This window comes from Penaeus japonicus, unplaced genomic scaffold, assembly GCF_977035675.1.
Source record: "Penaeus japonicus unplaced genomic scaffold, GWHDUDI00000001_assembly GWHDUDI00000028, whole genome shotgun sequence".
Classification (NCBI taxonomy): Eukaryota; Metazoa; Arthropoda; class Malacostraca; order Decapoda; family Penaeidae; genus Penaeus; species Penaeus japonicus.
In genome coordinates this window covers 22,585,279-22,602,778 of record NW_028234430.1, presented here as the reverse complement: position 1 = coordinate 22,602,778, position 17,500 = coordinate 22,585,279, and the positions used below count along the sequence as shown (strand labels likewise).

At 39.0% G+C, this 17,500-nt stretch overlaps 1 protein-coding gene across 2 annotated transcripts in view; it reads right to left on the bottom strand.

Annotated features, from left to right (window-relative positions):
• LOC122250148 (uncharacterized) overlaps nt 1-17,500 on the bottom strand; it is a 68,652-nt gene that overhangs the window by 5,572 nt on the left and 45,580 nt on the right. Inside the window, exons 2-6 of one of the 2 annotated variants that reach the window (XM_043011483.2) lie at nt 11,345-11,512; nt 4,383-4,576; nt 1,081-1,210; nt 628-761; nt 133-246 (exon numbers count right to left, since the gene is read on the bottom strand). In XM_043011483.2, coding sequence (XP_042867417.2) covers nt 133-246; nt 628-761; nt 1,081-1,210; nt 4,383-4,576; nt 11,345-11,512 — 740 coding nt within the window. Of the gene's footprint in view, nt 1-132; nt 247-627; nt 762-1,080; nt 1,211-1,936; nt 2,297-4,382; nt 4,577-11,344; nt 11,513-17,500 lie in introns of those variants that run through there. The other variant, XM_086553545.1, reaches the window with a different exon arrangement.

Genomic DNA, 17,500 nt, shown 5'->3' with positions numbered 1-17,500 from the left:
ATCTATCTATCTATCTATCTATCTATCTATCTATATATATATATATATATATATATATATATGTACTTCTACATATTGGATATTTCCTTTTCTTTTCACCCTCTCTCCGTCAACGTCTGCTGCAACACATACCGTGTGGGTCTTCTTCCCCGGGCCAACGATCTCGAAGGCCGAGTCTCTCTTCCGCTGGTCTCGTATGTCTTCCCCCGTGGCCAGCCTCGCCGTGTATCCGCTCAGATCGATGGTCTGCCCGGAGAAAAACAAGGAATGTATCAATTGTATATATAAAGCATCAACATTGGTAATATGGATGTCTCGCTTTACTTGACAGCTAGACATGTAGTTATGTTTTGCTCTCAGATCAGGGAAGTTTAACTGAAGGCACTTTCAATTTTTAACGCTTTAGCTATTAATTTATTTCTACTTATCAAAATTTGTCTTCAAAGGTATCTTCCTTTTTCTTAAGACAGGTCTTTAGGATGATTAATGCAAAAATAAGTTTATGTTTCACATCTTACATTTTCACAGTACTAAACCATAAAGCAGCACAACCGATACAAACAATAATCGTTTAATCGTTTATTCCATTAACTTCCATAAACTTCACTCCCTCAGCTGTGACCTCACCTTCCGCTGTCTCTCATCAGTCTCCTTGAGGAAGAGGTAGAGCATGCCGGAGGAGGCGACGCAGTGGTAGGTCTTGAGGTTCCTGAGGAGGCCCTTTGTCTTCTTGGTGAGGACGCCATGCTTATCACACGTCGCTGTTTAGGAAGCCGACGTGTATTAAGTCGTATTTTTGGTATGCATGTTGATGTTCATTTTGGGTTGTGTATTTTGCAGCTCATGACTTCGATATGAGAGGGAATTTTGTTTGTTCGTTTAATTTGTATCTGGATATGAAGATGATGTTAATTTCGCACGGGACTGTACATTTCAAATTGTTATTAAAATTGACATTTGCAATAGGAATAAGATTATTTGTGGGTTTAGGTCTTATAAATGTGATTGATTCATTATATCGCCCCTATTTTTTTTCTATAACAGCTCTCTCTTCAAAGAGTTCATTGCAAGAGGACCTACCTATGACATTACTAAAGGACACGGCCTCCACGCTCTCCATGTACACGTCGTCCACATCCTCCCTGTCGTCCGCGTCGTCCCTGGTCTGGTCCTGCAGAGAAATTGTGTCGTTCACCGAGGCAACGTCGTCCTGTCAAATGGTGGGGTATTAATTCTTTGCCACGACCCCACAGCTGTGTAAACGTTCCGGGAGATACATGTAAACCTGTTTTATGTGTGCGTGTGTGTGTGTGTGTGTGTGTGTGTGTGTGTGTGTGTGTGTGTGTGTGTGTGTGTGTGTGTGTGTGTGTGTGTGTGTGTGTGTGTGTGTGTGTGTGTGTGTTATACGAGCTTGGTACTGGCGGAACTTCAGATTCATCAGAATTCATTGAATGCTTGATATCATTCGATCTTTCAAGAAATCCTCTTGAATTAAAATATTATTATCTTATTTTGCATGGATATACTCTTCATTTACTTGAAGTCCACATACACTTTCAGATCAGATGACTTAAAACTGCCTCAACACACAAATGTTCTTGAAAAGTTGTAAAAGTTTATCTATACGTGTTTTCGCGCACAGTGCAATGATACTGGTTTTAGTGATGAGTACATAAAAGGATAACCCTATAACTTCCCCAAACAAAACTATACATATGATACAAAATGTGACACTCATTCCTGAAATATACCAGGGTCATTAGGCTTAAAGTATGTGGCATTAAAAATTTAAAAAAACTTAGAACTACGACTCCAAATTCTGGTACTTGTATTAATGGTGTCCTTCCAACTACTTCCATACGAATGTCAATTAATTCATGACTACAATTAACCATCAAAGGAAGAATCACAACGACTTAACGAAATAATTACGCACATGACTATACATCACAACATCACTTTCTTCCGAATCAATCATCATTTCTCCCGCCGGGGGTTTCCCTTCCTGCATGCGCTTGTTCCCAGCCCCGCTTTCTCTTTCAACTCCATCGATATACTTTCGTCGCAATTCCCGCAACTCTTCCATCACCTCCGACAGGTCTCGGAGGGCCTGAGACAGTTGGCCTTGTAAGTGCGCGATCGTTTCCCCCTGACTGCGTAGGGTTTCCTCCGTCTTCAGCACCCACATTATTGACATGGTTGCCCATAAACACAGTTGCACATCCGCACAGGAAAAATGACCACGAAAAATAAACCTTTAACAAGCCACCATCTCAGTCCAGACCTCACTACAGACCGAGAGAGAGAACTGAAAGGGAGATAGAAAGAGGAAGAATGCAAGGCAGCATAATCCGGTGTGCTTGTACAACAAGCTCCAATAACAAGCCTGGTTAGGAAGCTAAGCAATAATGTCTCGTGTAAACACCACGCACCGATAGCTCTGGTAACTATTTTTCAAACATCATCCGGACTGTTTTATTGTTTTATTTCTCTCTCTCTCTCTCTCTCTCTCTCTCTCTCTCTCTCTCTCTCTCTCTCTCTCTCTCTCTCTCTCTCTCTCTCTCTCTCTCTCTCTCTCTCTCTATCTATCTATCTCTCTCTCTTTCACACAAACACATACACACATATTAATAAATAGTAAAACATATTACCGTGTTGATACAATGGCCGAAAAAATCTCTATATACATTGATACACACACACTTACTTGGCTAAAATAAAAAAAATCAAAGATTACACATATATACAATCTCTCTCTCTCTCTCTCTCTCTCTCTCTCTCTCTCTCTCTCTCTCTCTCTCTCTCTCTCTCTCTCTCTCTCTCTCTCTCTCTCTCTCTCTCTCTCTCTCTCTTCTTTCCCTTCGTATTCCTCTCTTGTCCCTCTATCTTCCCCTCACCTCCCCTGGCTCTCCCAGGTGCAATCGCGCCGTCGGGTTTGCGTTCTTAAGTTCCCCTTCGCACCTCGGCTCCGGCTTTTGTATCAGGTTTCAGTTGCAATGTTGCATGAAGGAGTGGCAAAGTTTGGTTATACATTGTTTCGTCTTTCCTCGTTTTTCCTTTTTTTCCTGAATGTTGTGAGCAAAACATTGACTGCTTTCGGGTTTCATTTTAATATTGTAGAACATTTTCTCTTATGAATCTATCCTTCCTTTATTCTATCTTTGTCTTTATCTCCTCCTTCTCCTGTGTTTCTTTACATATACACAACAGTGTATCTCATACCACGCACATGTTCGCTGCAGACAGTTATGTTGCTCCGGCTATCCTGATATGATCCCCCTCACATCCTCTCCCTCCCCTCTAATCCCCTCCTCCACCCCGCCCCACCCTCCCCTCCCCTCGCCGTCCCCCTCCCACTCCCCCTGCTACATCCCCCTGACACCCTCTTCCCCCTTCCCCCTCCCCCTCCCACTCCCCAACCTATCTTGAAAGAATGTATTGTTGTCTTAGGAACTGAAGATGGAATTCTTGTACTTCAAACACGCCACGTCTCTGAACAGCAGCGTAGTATCATCTTTGATAAACTGCAGATACGAATCTTTTGGTTCCGTCAGTATTCGATAACGGGCAACAAATGAGACACATTAAGAAGTCGAAATCATTCCCTTCTTTGGGGGAGGATGATATTTTGGTCTACTCTAAAGATCCTATAAAAATAGAGCATGAACGAGGTCAGTAACAATGATACAATCTTCTAAGATGTTATATCCTTGAGATTTTAGGAACATGATCGCTTTATGCACTTTCTTGTAGACGCCTGCTAATGTTGCCCCCGTTTGTAAACAATGCGAACATCATCATTATAACCAATGTTCTAGTTATTAATAGTTTTGATATTTAAATGAATAGTATTATTAGTAACTCCTTGTAATATCCACGTTGATTTAGAGATCAATTAAAAGTACAAAAGTTGCATCAGATAGACTCATAATGCATGTCCATTGTGTAGTATACAGAATATATTACGTCTAAGCACATACACATAAATTGATAATGCCATGATGATCAGATTCTTGTATTTAAGGGTATCTAATACAAACATGAAACAAACACAATTCACAATATCATAAATAGTGATAAGACACTGCTACAACAAAGCTTATTTCATTCCAAATAATCTGTAACTTTGCATTACAGAAAGGTTTCTTAATCTACTTCTCGCTTCTTTTCAAGCGACGGTTCACACTTTACACAAAGTCTCCCAGTAATTACCTACGGTGATACATAAGATCTATCACACATTCAAAAAAGAAATCTCCCTGTAATTACATACAGTGGTACATACAGGGATTCCCAAATTCCCAAAATGATATCCCTGTAATTCCCCGACCCCCCCCCCCAAAAAAAAAAAAAAAAAAAAAAATCCCCTTGTAATGAATTACCTTGTTATTTTCTTGGAAGTCCTCATACTCTTCGTCCTGAATCTGCTGCTGCTGATGTTGGTGGCGGGGGTCAAGGGTGTCCCCTCCCCCCCGCCCCAGCACCATCCCATCCCCGCTAGAGCTGTTGCTGTAGCTGTTGCTGTAACTGTTTGTTCCGCTGCTCCCGCTGCTCATGCTCTCGCTGCGGATCTGACCTGCATGGGGGGAGGGGGGGAGGGGGAGGAGAAAAAGAACATTAGGACTTGAGGAGTAAACACCGCTTGACCCCAAGTTCAGCTTTGGGGTCAGAGGGTCAAGGTCTGTACTTGCTGTGTCAAGTGAGTGCAGTTGTACGTTTGTGTGTGATGTGTCTAATAAATAAAAACGTGAATATATTGATATTGATAATTATATTAATGATGATTATGATAAAATTATTGATAATAATAATAATAGAAATAATGATAGCTGCAGTAGTAATAGTGATCCCAATAATAATAATAATAATAACAATAATGATAACAATGATAATACTGATGATGATGATGATGATGACGATGATAATGATAAACATAATGACGATAATAATAATGCTAATAATAATAATAGTAACAACAATAACAATAGCAATAATAATGATAATAATAATAATAATAATAATAATAATGACAATGATAATCATAATGATGATAATAATAATAGTAATCGTGATGATAATTATAACAATAATAATAACAATATAAATATTGTTACTATCATCGCTTTTAACGATACAGACGCAAATAATAACAAAACACCGTCTCAATCTGTCTTTGTTTAAATCTAAATCTTTCAATTACGAAGAGAATACCTTTTAAAGTAGCACCATTGTCGCCTTCATTAATACATGCTAGATAGCAATATTAACCAACCTTGCAGGAGTATGCAATCCATAAAGAAAATAGAAACCGAAGCTTAACCTTACCTAACCCACAGTAATTCAATCGAGTCAGCTGGTCTCGTATTGTTTATTTTCACAGCACTTAAAACAAAATATTTGACAACGTTAAGACTTCCCATGGACAAAAGACAACCTTATTCATATATACATTTTTTACTATTTTTTTAGGATCCATTTATCTTTTCTGACTGTCAGTGTTATATATCTACCAAATGAGGCTCTGATTGCTGTGACTGAAAGGCTACAGAGTACTGAGATTCTCTATACTCTCTCTCTCTCTCTCTCTCTCTCTCTCTCTCTCTCTCTCTCTCTCTCTCTCTCTCTCTCTCTCTCTCTCTCTCTCTCTCTCTCTCTCTCTCTCTCTCTCTCCTTCTTTCTTTCACTGTCTTTCTTTCTCTCTTTCTCTCTCCTTCTTTCTCTCCCTCTCTTTCTTTCTCTCCCTCTCTTTCTTTCTCTCTTTCTCTATCTTTTTTCCCTCTCTCTCTTTCTCTCCTCTCTCTTTCTCTCCCTCCCTTCCTCTCCCTCTCTCTCCCTCTCTCTCTTTCTCTCTCTCTCTATCTATCTATCTCTCTTTCTCTCCCTCTCTTTCTTTCTCTCCTTCTTTCTCTTTCTCTTTCACCTTTTCTCCCTCTTTCTCTTCCTCTTTCTCTTTATATTCCTCTTTCTCTTTATATTCCTCTTTCTCTTTCTGTCCCTCTTTCTCTCTTTCTGTCACTCTTTCTTTTTCTTTCTTTCTCACTCTCTTTCTCTCTCTCTCTTTCGTTCTTTCTCTTTCTCTTTCTCTTTCTCTTTCTCTTTCTCTCTCATCATGAAAAATTATAATCGTGATAATAATGACGACTATCTATGAAAATTTCGCCACTGACATATATGCACAAACGCACACCTTTCTATTACACGTGTAACCAGCAAAAACAGCCGCTTTTCCAGTTTCCTTTACTTGTGGTTGTTTTCCTTGAGGACGGGATACGACAGGTGGAAAGTTGCACTGGAGCTCCGACATTCAATTGCACTTGCCTTTGCTTATTATTGCACGTTCAACTCGCCGCTTGGTTGAGAGTTCGCTAACCTGACCCTACTTTAGGTTTACTTAGTAGAGCCTAAGCAAAACAGACGAAGCATAACAGATAACATATAGATAGCCGGGTGGCTGGATAAATAGATGGGTGGATGGGTGGATGGATGGATGGATGGATGGATGGATGGATGGATGGATGGATGGATGGATGGATGGATGGATGGATGGATGGATGGATGGATGGATGGATAGATGGATGGATGGATGGATGGAGAGATGCAATGTGTGTGTGTGTGTGTGTGTGTGTGTGTGTGTGTGTGTGTGTGTGTGTGTGTGTGTGTGTGTGTGTGTGTGGGCGCGCGCGCGTGCGTGTTAAGTTACATTAATAAGAAGTCAGGAAGAGGAAAGTAACCAAAAAAATATATAGCATAAAAATATTTAAAAAATGGTATAGCAATGAGCACCCAGGGTAAAGCAGGTGCCAGAACCAGTGACAAGAAAATCCAGTCTGGTCGGAATACACCTCCTCGGCGGCGGGCTTTGAGTCTAGAACTTTTACACTGAAAAACAAAATAAACAACATCCTATATTGTGCAGTGACAAGGAATGAAAATTTGCGTCACGAGCCTAAACCAATTTTCAATCAAACAGTGAACTGATTGGCTAGTCTTGGATGGAATAAATCGTGTTGTATTTATATCGATTATTGTATTTTCGCAGTTATATTCAGGAATGAAAGCAAACATACATTCAAGTAATAAATTGCCGTGAGAAAAGGCAATGCAAAGTTCATGATAGCTCGGGTGGCTGAATGGAATAGAAAATAAGGGATTACCAAGTGTTAAATAATGGTTTTGAGAATTAATTAATTTTACGGGATGACTGGATAATTTGTTAGCTTATTAGACGCGTTAGTTAATTGACTCCATTATGTCGAGTTGTTTATTAATGGAATTCTTGGTGACTGTATTTCTAAGTATATTCTTTGTCCATCAATTTGTGTAGTTATCATTATAACCTTGTTGATTGCAAACACAGGAAGCATAGTGTATAAAAGAAAATAGCGCAATCAACTAAAGGAAAAAAACATTTTAACGCCGTTTTTTTCAATATATATATTTTCATAAATATATAAAGCATTTATTAGGCCCCTCCATTCTTGGGTTAAAAGGTGCACGACGAATCTTACTCTCCTCGAAAGGTTTTTAGAAGATGGAGAGAGAGAGGGACAGAGAGAGAGATAGGGACAGAGAGAGAGATTGAGAGAGAGGGGAGAGAGAGAGAGGGGGGGGGGAGAGAGAGAGAGAGAGAGAGAGAGAGAGAGAGAGAGAGAGAGAGAGAGAGAGAGAGAGGGAGAGAGAGAGAGAGAGAGAGAGAGAGAGAGAGAGAGAGAGAGAGAGAAGAGAGAGAGAGAGAGAGAGAGAGAAAAAGAGAGAGAAGAAGAGAGAGAGAGAGAAGAGAGAGACAGAGAGAGAGACAGAGAGAGAGAGAGAGAGAGAGAGAGAGAGAGAGAGAGAGAGAGAGAGAGAGAGAGAGAGAGAGAGAGAGAGAGAGAGAGAGAGAGAGAGACGAACATCTAAGCTTTCGGATCAACCGCTCTCCCCGAAGAATCGTGGAGGATTCGGCCCAGCTTTTGGTAAACAGGTTGAGTTTCAGGCAAGTCAACAAGGCGCGAGTCCTGCTTGGGCAAGGCGCGGCCGACCCAGCACGCCCAGAGAGTCATTTCGAAAGAGGGAGCCAACAAATAAACAAGACTCCTCAAGCCCTCGCCAGTTGCCGCCTTTAAGTACGCCCTTGGAACACTTACGGCGTAGATGCGAGTATTTCGAAAAATCAACAGACTGAAACCTCCTTAGAGGCTCCATGTTGAAGACTGATGCACATTCAGGAATGCCCGTCTAATCAGAAATAAATTGGATCTGACATTAATGTTTTATAGGTAGTGCCAATTTCGTGGTACTTATTCAGACAATCTAATCAGAAATTTATTAGACGTAATATCAATATTTTAGAAGCGATGTCAGCTTCGTAGTAAATGGTTTATCTTTTTTCAAACCTTATGCTCCAACTGATGTTTATCTACGCTAAAAAAAAGAATAAGTGCCCATAAATCATATCCAGTCATCTCCATCTTCAACTTTGAAACAACAAACAGACAGACATATAAAAACGCCGAATCTGATATGCGTGATTTCTTTCCTCTTTTCCTTAATTAATGACCAAAGGAATTTCCACCGCGATAACAAAGGAATGTGAATATTATGATATATACTATACTGAGTACCTGCAAGACGCTTAGTGCAACCTCAACGGCATCCATTATACCTTCGTGTCATTACAGTAATAATCTATAAAGGTCATTGTATATAGTCATTAAATCGGCCTCCAATAAATAGAACACTTATCAAATGCCACTTATTTTCTGACCAAGTTAATCATGTGTAGGTGCTGATAATATAGTAATACAATAGAGGTAGAAGGAGAGAGAGAGGGCGAGAGAGAGAGAGAGAGAGAGAGAGAGAGAGAGAGAGAGAGAGAGAGAGAGAGAGAGAGAGAGAGAGAGAGAGAGAGAGAGAAAGAGAGAGAGAGAAGGGTGGGAGGGAGAGAGGGAGAGCGAGGAAGAGAGAGAGAGAGAGAGAGAGAGAGAGAGAGAGAACTAGACAGAGAGAAAAAGACATCGAAATAGAGAAGGGGAGGGAGAGAGGGAAAATAACACAAGAGCAAAGAACTACTTTTGGTGACATAAAAATATCTTTAAACATTCCTTCTCCGAACCATGCATATAATTCCTTCCAATCAAGGTCGGGATCAAGCATTTGCAACAGTCAAATAAGAAAAGGAAATAAAATAAAATAAAAAAGTAGAAGGGGAATGAACCCACAAAATATATCGAGACAAAGGCAATCATAATAACAGAAGCAACGGAAGGTAACGGTATATGCCCCCCCCCCCCCCGAAAAAAAACTCCTCTCTTCAAAGTCTTCAAAAAAACAGATTAGTAAACTACTTACGGATGACTTTGTAGCATTAAGAAAAAAAAGTAAAGTAATCACTTATAATCGCAGCGAACAAAGAAAAGCAATCATGAAGCTTAAGTGAAGCTTAATGGGAACTTTTTTTGTGTGTGTGGGTTTGTGTGTGTATGTGTGTGTGTGTGTGTGTGTGTGTGTGTGTGTGTGTGTGTGTGTGTGTGTGTGTGTGTGTGTGTGTGTGTGTGTGTGTGTGTGAGAGAGAGAGAGAGAGAGTGAGTGTGAGTGAGTGAGTGAGTATGTGTATGTGTTCTCTTCCTTCTCTGTGATGGTACCGAATATTCCATCAAGTACAGCATAAAAACGTAAACAGGAACAACCAGACTCGTAATGTGCACGTTACATTCGTTATTCATTTTTCCCACTTCCTTTCTCTGGTCTTAATTCTTCTTCATCTTCTTTTCCATTTTTCTTCCTCTTCTCCATTCTCTTTATCTTCTTTCTTCTCCTTCTTTCTGCTTCTCTTTCCCTCTTCTTCTTCGGCTTCTTCTTCTTCTTCTTCTTTCTTCTTCTACTACTACTACTTCTTCTTCTTCTACTACTACTACTACTACTTCTTCTTCCTCCTCTTCTTCTTCTTCTTCTTCTTCTTCTTCTTCTTCTTCTTCTTCTTCTTCTTCTTCTTCTTCTTCTTCTTCTTCTTCTTCTTCTTCTTCTCCTCCCCCTACCAATTTCTATCGGACAATATTCCCTCCTCTTCCTTCTCTTTTCTCCACCTTATTATCATTATTATCACTATTGTTGTTATTATTGTTATCGTTATTATCATTATTATCCTACTATTACTACTACTAACATTATCATTAATATTATTACTATCATTACCATTATTATCACTATCATTAGTATAATCATAATTATAACTATCATCATTATCATAATCATTTTTATCATTATTGTCGCTGTTGTTGTTACGATGCGTCTTCAGGCATAAAATCCAAATAGTTCTCTCCTCAAGGATGCACGATATTCCTAATAAGACTAGCTTCTGGATTTCTTCGATGCTAATCCTTCTAATGAATACATGATTTCGTACCAATTCAGGAATAGGAGTCGTTTTCTTGTTCCACATTTTAGTAACTTCCAATTTAAGGTCTTAGTATTTTGATTTTTTTTTGTGTGATGTTTCGCTCAGTGTGACCGCATCTCTGGAGCGTAATGTTGTGTCTTTCAAGGTTTTCCTTTTTCGCCAGAGTTAGACATCCTGAAGTGATGTGTTCTATTATTATTATTACTATCATTATCACTATTATTATCATTTTTGCTATTATTATTATAATTATTATCATTATTGCTATTATTATTATTATCATTATCGCATCATTATTATTATCATTATCGCATCATTATTATTATCGTCATCATTATCATTATCCTCATCGTTATCGTCCTTATCATCTTTATCAATGACATTATCTGTATTAATTCTTCTGCTTTTTTTCTTCTTTTTCTTCTCATTCTTCTCCTTCTCCTTCTTCTCCTTCTCCTACTCCTTCTTCTTATTTTTTCTTCTTCTTCGTCTTCTTAGTCTTCTTCTTTTCTCCTTCTTCTGATTTTCCTCCTCCTTCTCCTCCTCTTTCTCGTTCTCCTTTTCCTTCTCCTCCTTCCTCAATTTCCTCATGTTCAGCCTAGATATGAAATACAAACTTAAAAGTGTAAACATGAAAGAATGTGTGATTAAAGGTTACATAACAATCACTCGTGTATCCAGGACAGTGAGACATGTTTTCCTCCTTCGTTATACAACACAGCGAGAGTCGACGGTTCTGCAAAGACCTCAATGGCCAATACTTCATAGAAAAAAAAAGAAAGATTAATAAAAGTGATTCTAAACACGTTTGCGTCACTAATCCAACCGGCCAATGAAGTATACAAAGTGCCAATAAAATGAATTATCTTAAATCGCCCAGTCGTAAGATAAGGACAACAAAAGGGCAGATGAGTAAAAAAAAAATGTTGGGCACCGGGTATCCGGTATCCGGTAAGCTCCACGTACCGTCCATGGCGAGGTAGGGCAGCGAGGCGGAGGACCGGGCACGGATCCTGAGGGTCGGGTAGGAGAGCGCCAGGGCCTCCAGCTGCATCACTAAGCCCCTTCGGAGGCATTCTAGCTTCCCACTCAAGGGCTCCCCCGTCAGCGACTCGCTCAGGAAGTAGTGGACACCTGCAGGAGGAACAAAAGGGAGGTTAGTTAGCTGGGTTCTAGGTCATTCTTTTCTCCTTCTCATTTTCGTTCATCCATTCAAACAATGTCTGAGAAAAAATGCACCAGACACATGTTCGCAAACATATAATTTTGCTGGCAAAATGAAACAATAGTCATAGAAGAAAGTTAAGAAAGGCAAAATCCGTGGAGCATAAAATACAATGGGCAACACCTGTCAGAGAAAACGAGATGGCCACAGATGACAAAAAAGACATACGAGGTGTAACTGACAAAGAAATCTCTTCATATCGAGACACAGCGATCTTCCCAAACGCAGGTGAGAAAATTATATTCAGCCATACAAACTATTTTCCTTTTTTTCATTATTATATAAAATACATATATAAATACACTCATATGATAAACTTATAAATACACCACATCATATACCATACATCCACTCAACCAAAATAAGAAAAATAAAAAAAATACCCCAAATAATTTGATCCTCTTCCGTACCCTTTCCATCTCCACCCTTTCAAAATGATAACAAAAAATACTCTTGCTGTTCCTGTACCCTGAGTATATACCGAAGACATAACAACAAGAAGAAAATAAACAGAGAGCTTCTTCCTAGTCTTGATTCGCCATCACCCGCAATGCCAGAGGATATGTGTTATAAAATACACACCATCATCCTCATCATTACTATTATTAGTAATGATGATTTTATTCCTCTAAACCAGACCATGGGCCACCCAAAACTCGAGAGAAAAAAACTATAAAAAAGGTGTATATATATCTTTCTATTTTTTCTTGGCAGACACAAACTATAAATCACGCTCATGTGTAATCATAGCGGCGATGTCTCTCTTTCTTTCTCTCTCTCTCTGTCTCTGCCTCCACATCTTGCTCACTTAATACACCCGCCAGAAATCCACGTTTGACCCACATCTTAAGCACCCACGCCGCCGTCTTCTTTCGCCATACGCCCGTAACCCAAATAGTCTCGTCCTTTTTCCTTAACGATGCAATTATATCCCAATTACAACACGGCGGAGGTCTGGGGAGGACTGTCCGTGGGTTTTGGCGGGCTCGGCTGGTCTGGCTCGGGGGAGAAGCACGGTGGGAATAATAGTAACGGTGACGATAATAATGATGATAATAATAATAATGATGATAATAATAATAATAATAATGATAATAATAATAATAATGATAACAATAATAATAATAATAATAATAATAATAATAATAATAATAATAATAACAATAATATGATAATAAAAATAACAATCATGATTATGATGATGATAATAATAATAATGATGATAATAATAATAACAATAGTAGTAATAATAATAATAATGACAATGGTTATGATAATGGAGATAATAATAATAACAGCAATTATAATAATAACTATGATAAAGTAATGATGAGGATGATGATGAGGATGATAATGAAGATGATGCTGATAATAATAATGATAATAATGATAACAATAATAATTGTAATAATAATAATAATAACAACAATAATAAAAATAATAACAATAATAATAATGATAATAATAATGATAACAAATAATAATAACAATAATGATAATAATTCTAATAATAATGATGATAACAATACTAACAAAAGTAATAATAATAATAAAGATAATTATAATAATAATAATGATAATAACAATAATAACAACAATAATGATAATAGTAACGATAATAATAATGATATGAATCATTGCAATAGTACCATAATTCAATTCTTAACAGAAACACTCTTATGTATAAAATAATATTGCCATAATAGTCTCAATAAAAAAATAATAATAATAAAGCAGTTTGCGTAATAACAGCAAACAGTGACTAGAAAATTTAGGAAATCTTATACCCTCTCAGCCCAGTCTGATAAGGAATACTTTAGTTAGAGAGTACTTTCTGTAAGTTATTTTAAAGTGTTTCCCTATTCATTGAAGTGTTGTAACCCTACCTTTATACTCTACCTATTTTCCTTTCCTTCCTATCTTTCATAGGGTTATCAAAGTAAAACTTGAATTTTTATCTCTTGGTAATGAAATTGATATGTAATAATGTTGGGGAACATACTAATATAATCAATTATTTTAAAATGTTAATGAAAATAAAAGAAAAAGCGTAGGTACTCAAAGAAAACGGAGGTTCGGTGGTAAATCTTGAAGGAATGTTACACTGTAAATATTTATCATCGTCTCTTCTCACAGGAAGTTAACATACTCAAAAGTGTATACACACTAAATGTTTGAAAATACCTCAAATCTTATCTTAAACCAGTTATTTATCTGATCAGCATTTCACAAGTAAAAGTTGATAGATAATCATCCACATCTTAATTTTTCATTTCTGTTCTGTTATTCTGGTCGACAGCACCTCCCAATTTCCGAGTCACGTCAGAAAGTGCAGGACGCTCATTGTCGGGAGATCTGTCACGGAACCGGACTTACTGGCCCGTGCCCTCTGCCCTTGTCATTCTTCATTTCCGTGACGCCTTCCGATGCCTCGTCCATCCTTCCTCCACCCTCTGATCCATCCTTCGCTTCCTCCTTATGTAAGCACTGGTAATATTGTTTAATTAGTCTATATCAGTTTATTTTCTTTATCTCTGCCTTTCTCCCATCTTTCTTTTCCCTTTTACATTTTCTCTCTTAATATTGTCTAATCCTTTCTCTCCTTTCTTTCATCTGTCCTCCTTCCCCTTACCGCACTTTTCTTCACGCCTTCTCATTCACCCTCTTTTCTTTCCCCGATTCCTTCCTTTTCTCTTCTCCTTTCTCCTCTGCCCTTCCCCTTGCTTGCGCGCCCCAACTTCTATTTATACTCTTATAGGTTGACCTTATGAGTTTAAAACACTTGTAAAAGCCGAACTTAACCCAAGGACGCAGACAGATGCAAGTTCAGTGTACACGCGCGCAGCATTGGGAATGATAGATAATGACAGAAAATTCATAATCTGGCATACGGCCTATTACGTAATATTCTAACATGAGTAAAGACTGCCAAAGGACATTTCTTATAGTTTGTTTTTTTAAATAAGTTAAGGACAAGAGATCTAACGAATCCAAACTCCTGATCAACGGAACTAAAGTCGAGACTTATATCTGACGTTCGTAGGGAACATACGATCAAGGCATTTCATTGCAACATAATTAATCATCCTAAACCCATCCACAGTCCCCAACCTCTTCATCCACCTCTACCTCACCCCTTTATTCTATCCACCTCCCCACCCTTACATTCACTTCCACTCCACCCATCCTATACCATCCACTTTGCCTCCACCCCTATCCCTTCCACCTCCACCTCACCCCCCCCCCCCCTCCAAATGAACGCAAGGGGCCACGCGGACATCCGGAGGTGGGGTTGTTTAGGGGAGAGGGGGGAGGGGGGAGGGGGACCTTTAATTGACCGCGATATCAAGGTTTCGTCATCTTACCTCTAGCCCCTCCCTACCCCTTCCCCTCCCCTTCCCCTACCCCCTTCATGTGGCACTCTCGTGTTCCCCGCTCTTTTGATGGCACTCGTTAAGGCTTCGAGGCCACCGGAAGTCGCCGAAGAAGAAGAGGGAACAGAAGAAGATGACGATGGTGGTGGTGGTGGTGACGATGATGATGATGATGGTGATGATGGTGGTGGTGGTGATGACGATGGTGGTGGTGGTGGTGGTGGTGGTGATGACGATGATGATGATGACGATGATGATGATGATGATGGTGGTGGTGGTGATGATGATGACGATGGTGGTGGTGGTGATGAGGATGATGATGATGGTGGTGGTGGTGATGATGACGATGGTGGTGGTGGTGGTGATGACGCTGATGATGATAATGATGATGATGGTGGTGGTGGTGATGATGATGATGGTGGTGGTGATGATGATAATGGTGGTGGTGGGGATGACGGCGACGGTGACGATGGCAATGACGATGACGAAAAAGAGGAAGAGGGAAATAAACAATACGTAAAAGAATCATAGGAAGGAGATCAAAAAGAAAGTGAAGAGGAAGGCGAAGAAGAAAAAGTAGAAAGAAGACAAAGATCAGCAGGGACGTTCATGAGGAGAATCACTGATAAAAGCGGGAAGTGGGTCGGGCTTGTGATGAAACATGGATGATAAAATAATTGAATGACAGGAAGTAAAAGTCAAAGGATTCAGAATATGAAAATAAAGAAGAATAAAAAAAAAACTGGAAAAGAAAGTAACTTGTGAAATAGAAAACAAGAAAATACAGAAAATAAGGTAAAACTAGAAAAGGTTAAACGGTTTAAATAGGAAAATCTAAATACTAAAATAAACTAAAACTAGAAGAAAATGATAAGAATAATGATTGATAAAGTACGAGAAGAAAGAAAATACAAACATCATAATCAAGAGACTAGAAAAGAAAGGAAAAGTTATATGATAAAAGTAGGAAAAGAATACAAAATGACAAAACAAAATAGAAAGCTGAAGCACAGGAAGGAATGAAAAAAGAAAAGTAAAAAACAAGGAAGAAGACATAGAAGCGTAAAAAGGAAACAATAGAGAAAAGAAAAGGACAAAATAGGAAAAGAAGACATAGAACTTAAAGAAAGAGACGAGGAAGAAGAATCAAATAAAAAAAAAGAGAAAGAAAAAATAACAGAAACGTAAGAAGATTATAAAGAACAAGAGAAGAGCACAAAATTTCATAGAAAAATAAGGAACAGAAATAAACAAGAAGTCATAAAAGCGAAAGAAGGAGACAAGGAAGAAGAAATATGATCGATAGAGATAGCGACAGAGATAAGACAACTAGTGTATCACCTTCACTTGGCCATAAAACAAACATTTGGCAGATCCAGTGTCGATTGTTATCTCGACAAGAAAAGCATGAACAGAGGATACGTATATATGACACCTGCCATCGTTCTGTCATAGTGCCAAATGCTTACACTCACATACGTTGACAGGAAGAGATGAGAAACAAACCATTACAGTCTCTCTCTCTCTCCATTTTTCTTTCATATTCTCTCTCTCTCTCTCTCTCTCTCTCTCTCTCTCTCTCTCTCTCTCTCTCTCTCTCTCTCTCTCTCTCTCTCTCTCTCTCTCTCTTGCTCTTTCCCAAACAACCAAACAAACCAGGAAAGGAAAAGAGAAAGGACATGAAAGAGCACTGGTTTCAACTAAGTCTCCTTTGAAAGATGGAGAAGGGGGCTTCGGGGAGAGGGGGGAGGGGAGCGTGCGTCGGCTGGTTAATTCGCGACCAAAACCTTATCCGCGTGCGAAGACATCCTAGGCTCGGGGGATGGTGATAGTGTGTCGGTCTCTTCTTTATCGTGTGGTTGTTGGATGGAGCCTACTTGGGGCAAGGACCTCTTGATGTCTTCATTGTAATTTTTTCATATAATGATGATTATTTAACCACGTACTCTGTGATAGTTGATATGTTTTATTTTATTTGTTATCTTTTTTAATGCACACATGAAAGTACAGTCAAAAGTACGTTACATACAGTGTAACACCTGTGTGTTAATGTAATGATTTTTATTTTTTTTATGTATCGACTTTTGGACCGAAAACGCCATTTCACGTTGTAATGAGAAGCTGTCCGAGTGGTTATATTTGCAAGCACAGTGGACAGGAAAGAAAAAATGTTAGGCGTCTGAAATGGGTCTTGCCATCCAATAAACTGCTCACGCCGTGGACGGGAAAAAAACGCACCGTGTTGAAGTGGACACTACAGTGACCGCGGCGGCCATGAACGTTTGTTACCGTTCTTGGCGCGTTTGAAAGCACTCACTGATGATAGTGGTCATTTGAAAGCACAGCTTCGTACCGTTCGCGGCAGACGGTGGAAAATCAATGCGTCTGACATGGGCCTTTGGCTCCAATAATGTTTCTCTCACGACAGTTACCGTTTGTACTATTCACACTATCTTAAACGAATGGTCATTTTCCAATCTAGGCTCTTTGTCAGCCTTAGTATCTTCATTGCAGTGCTCCTTC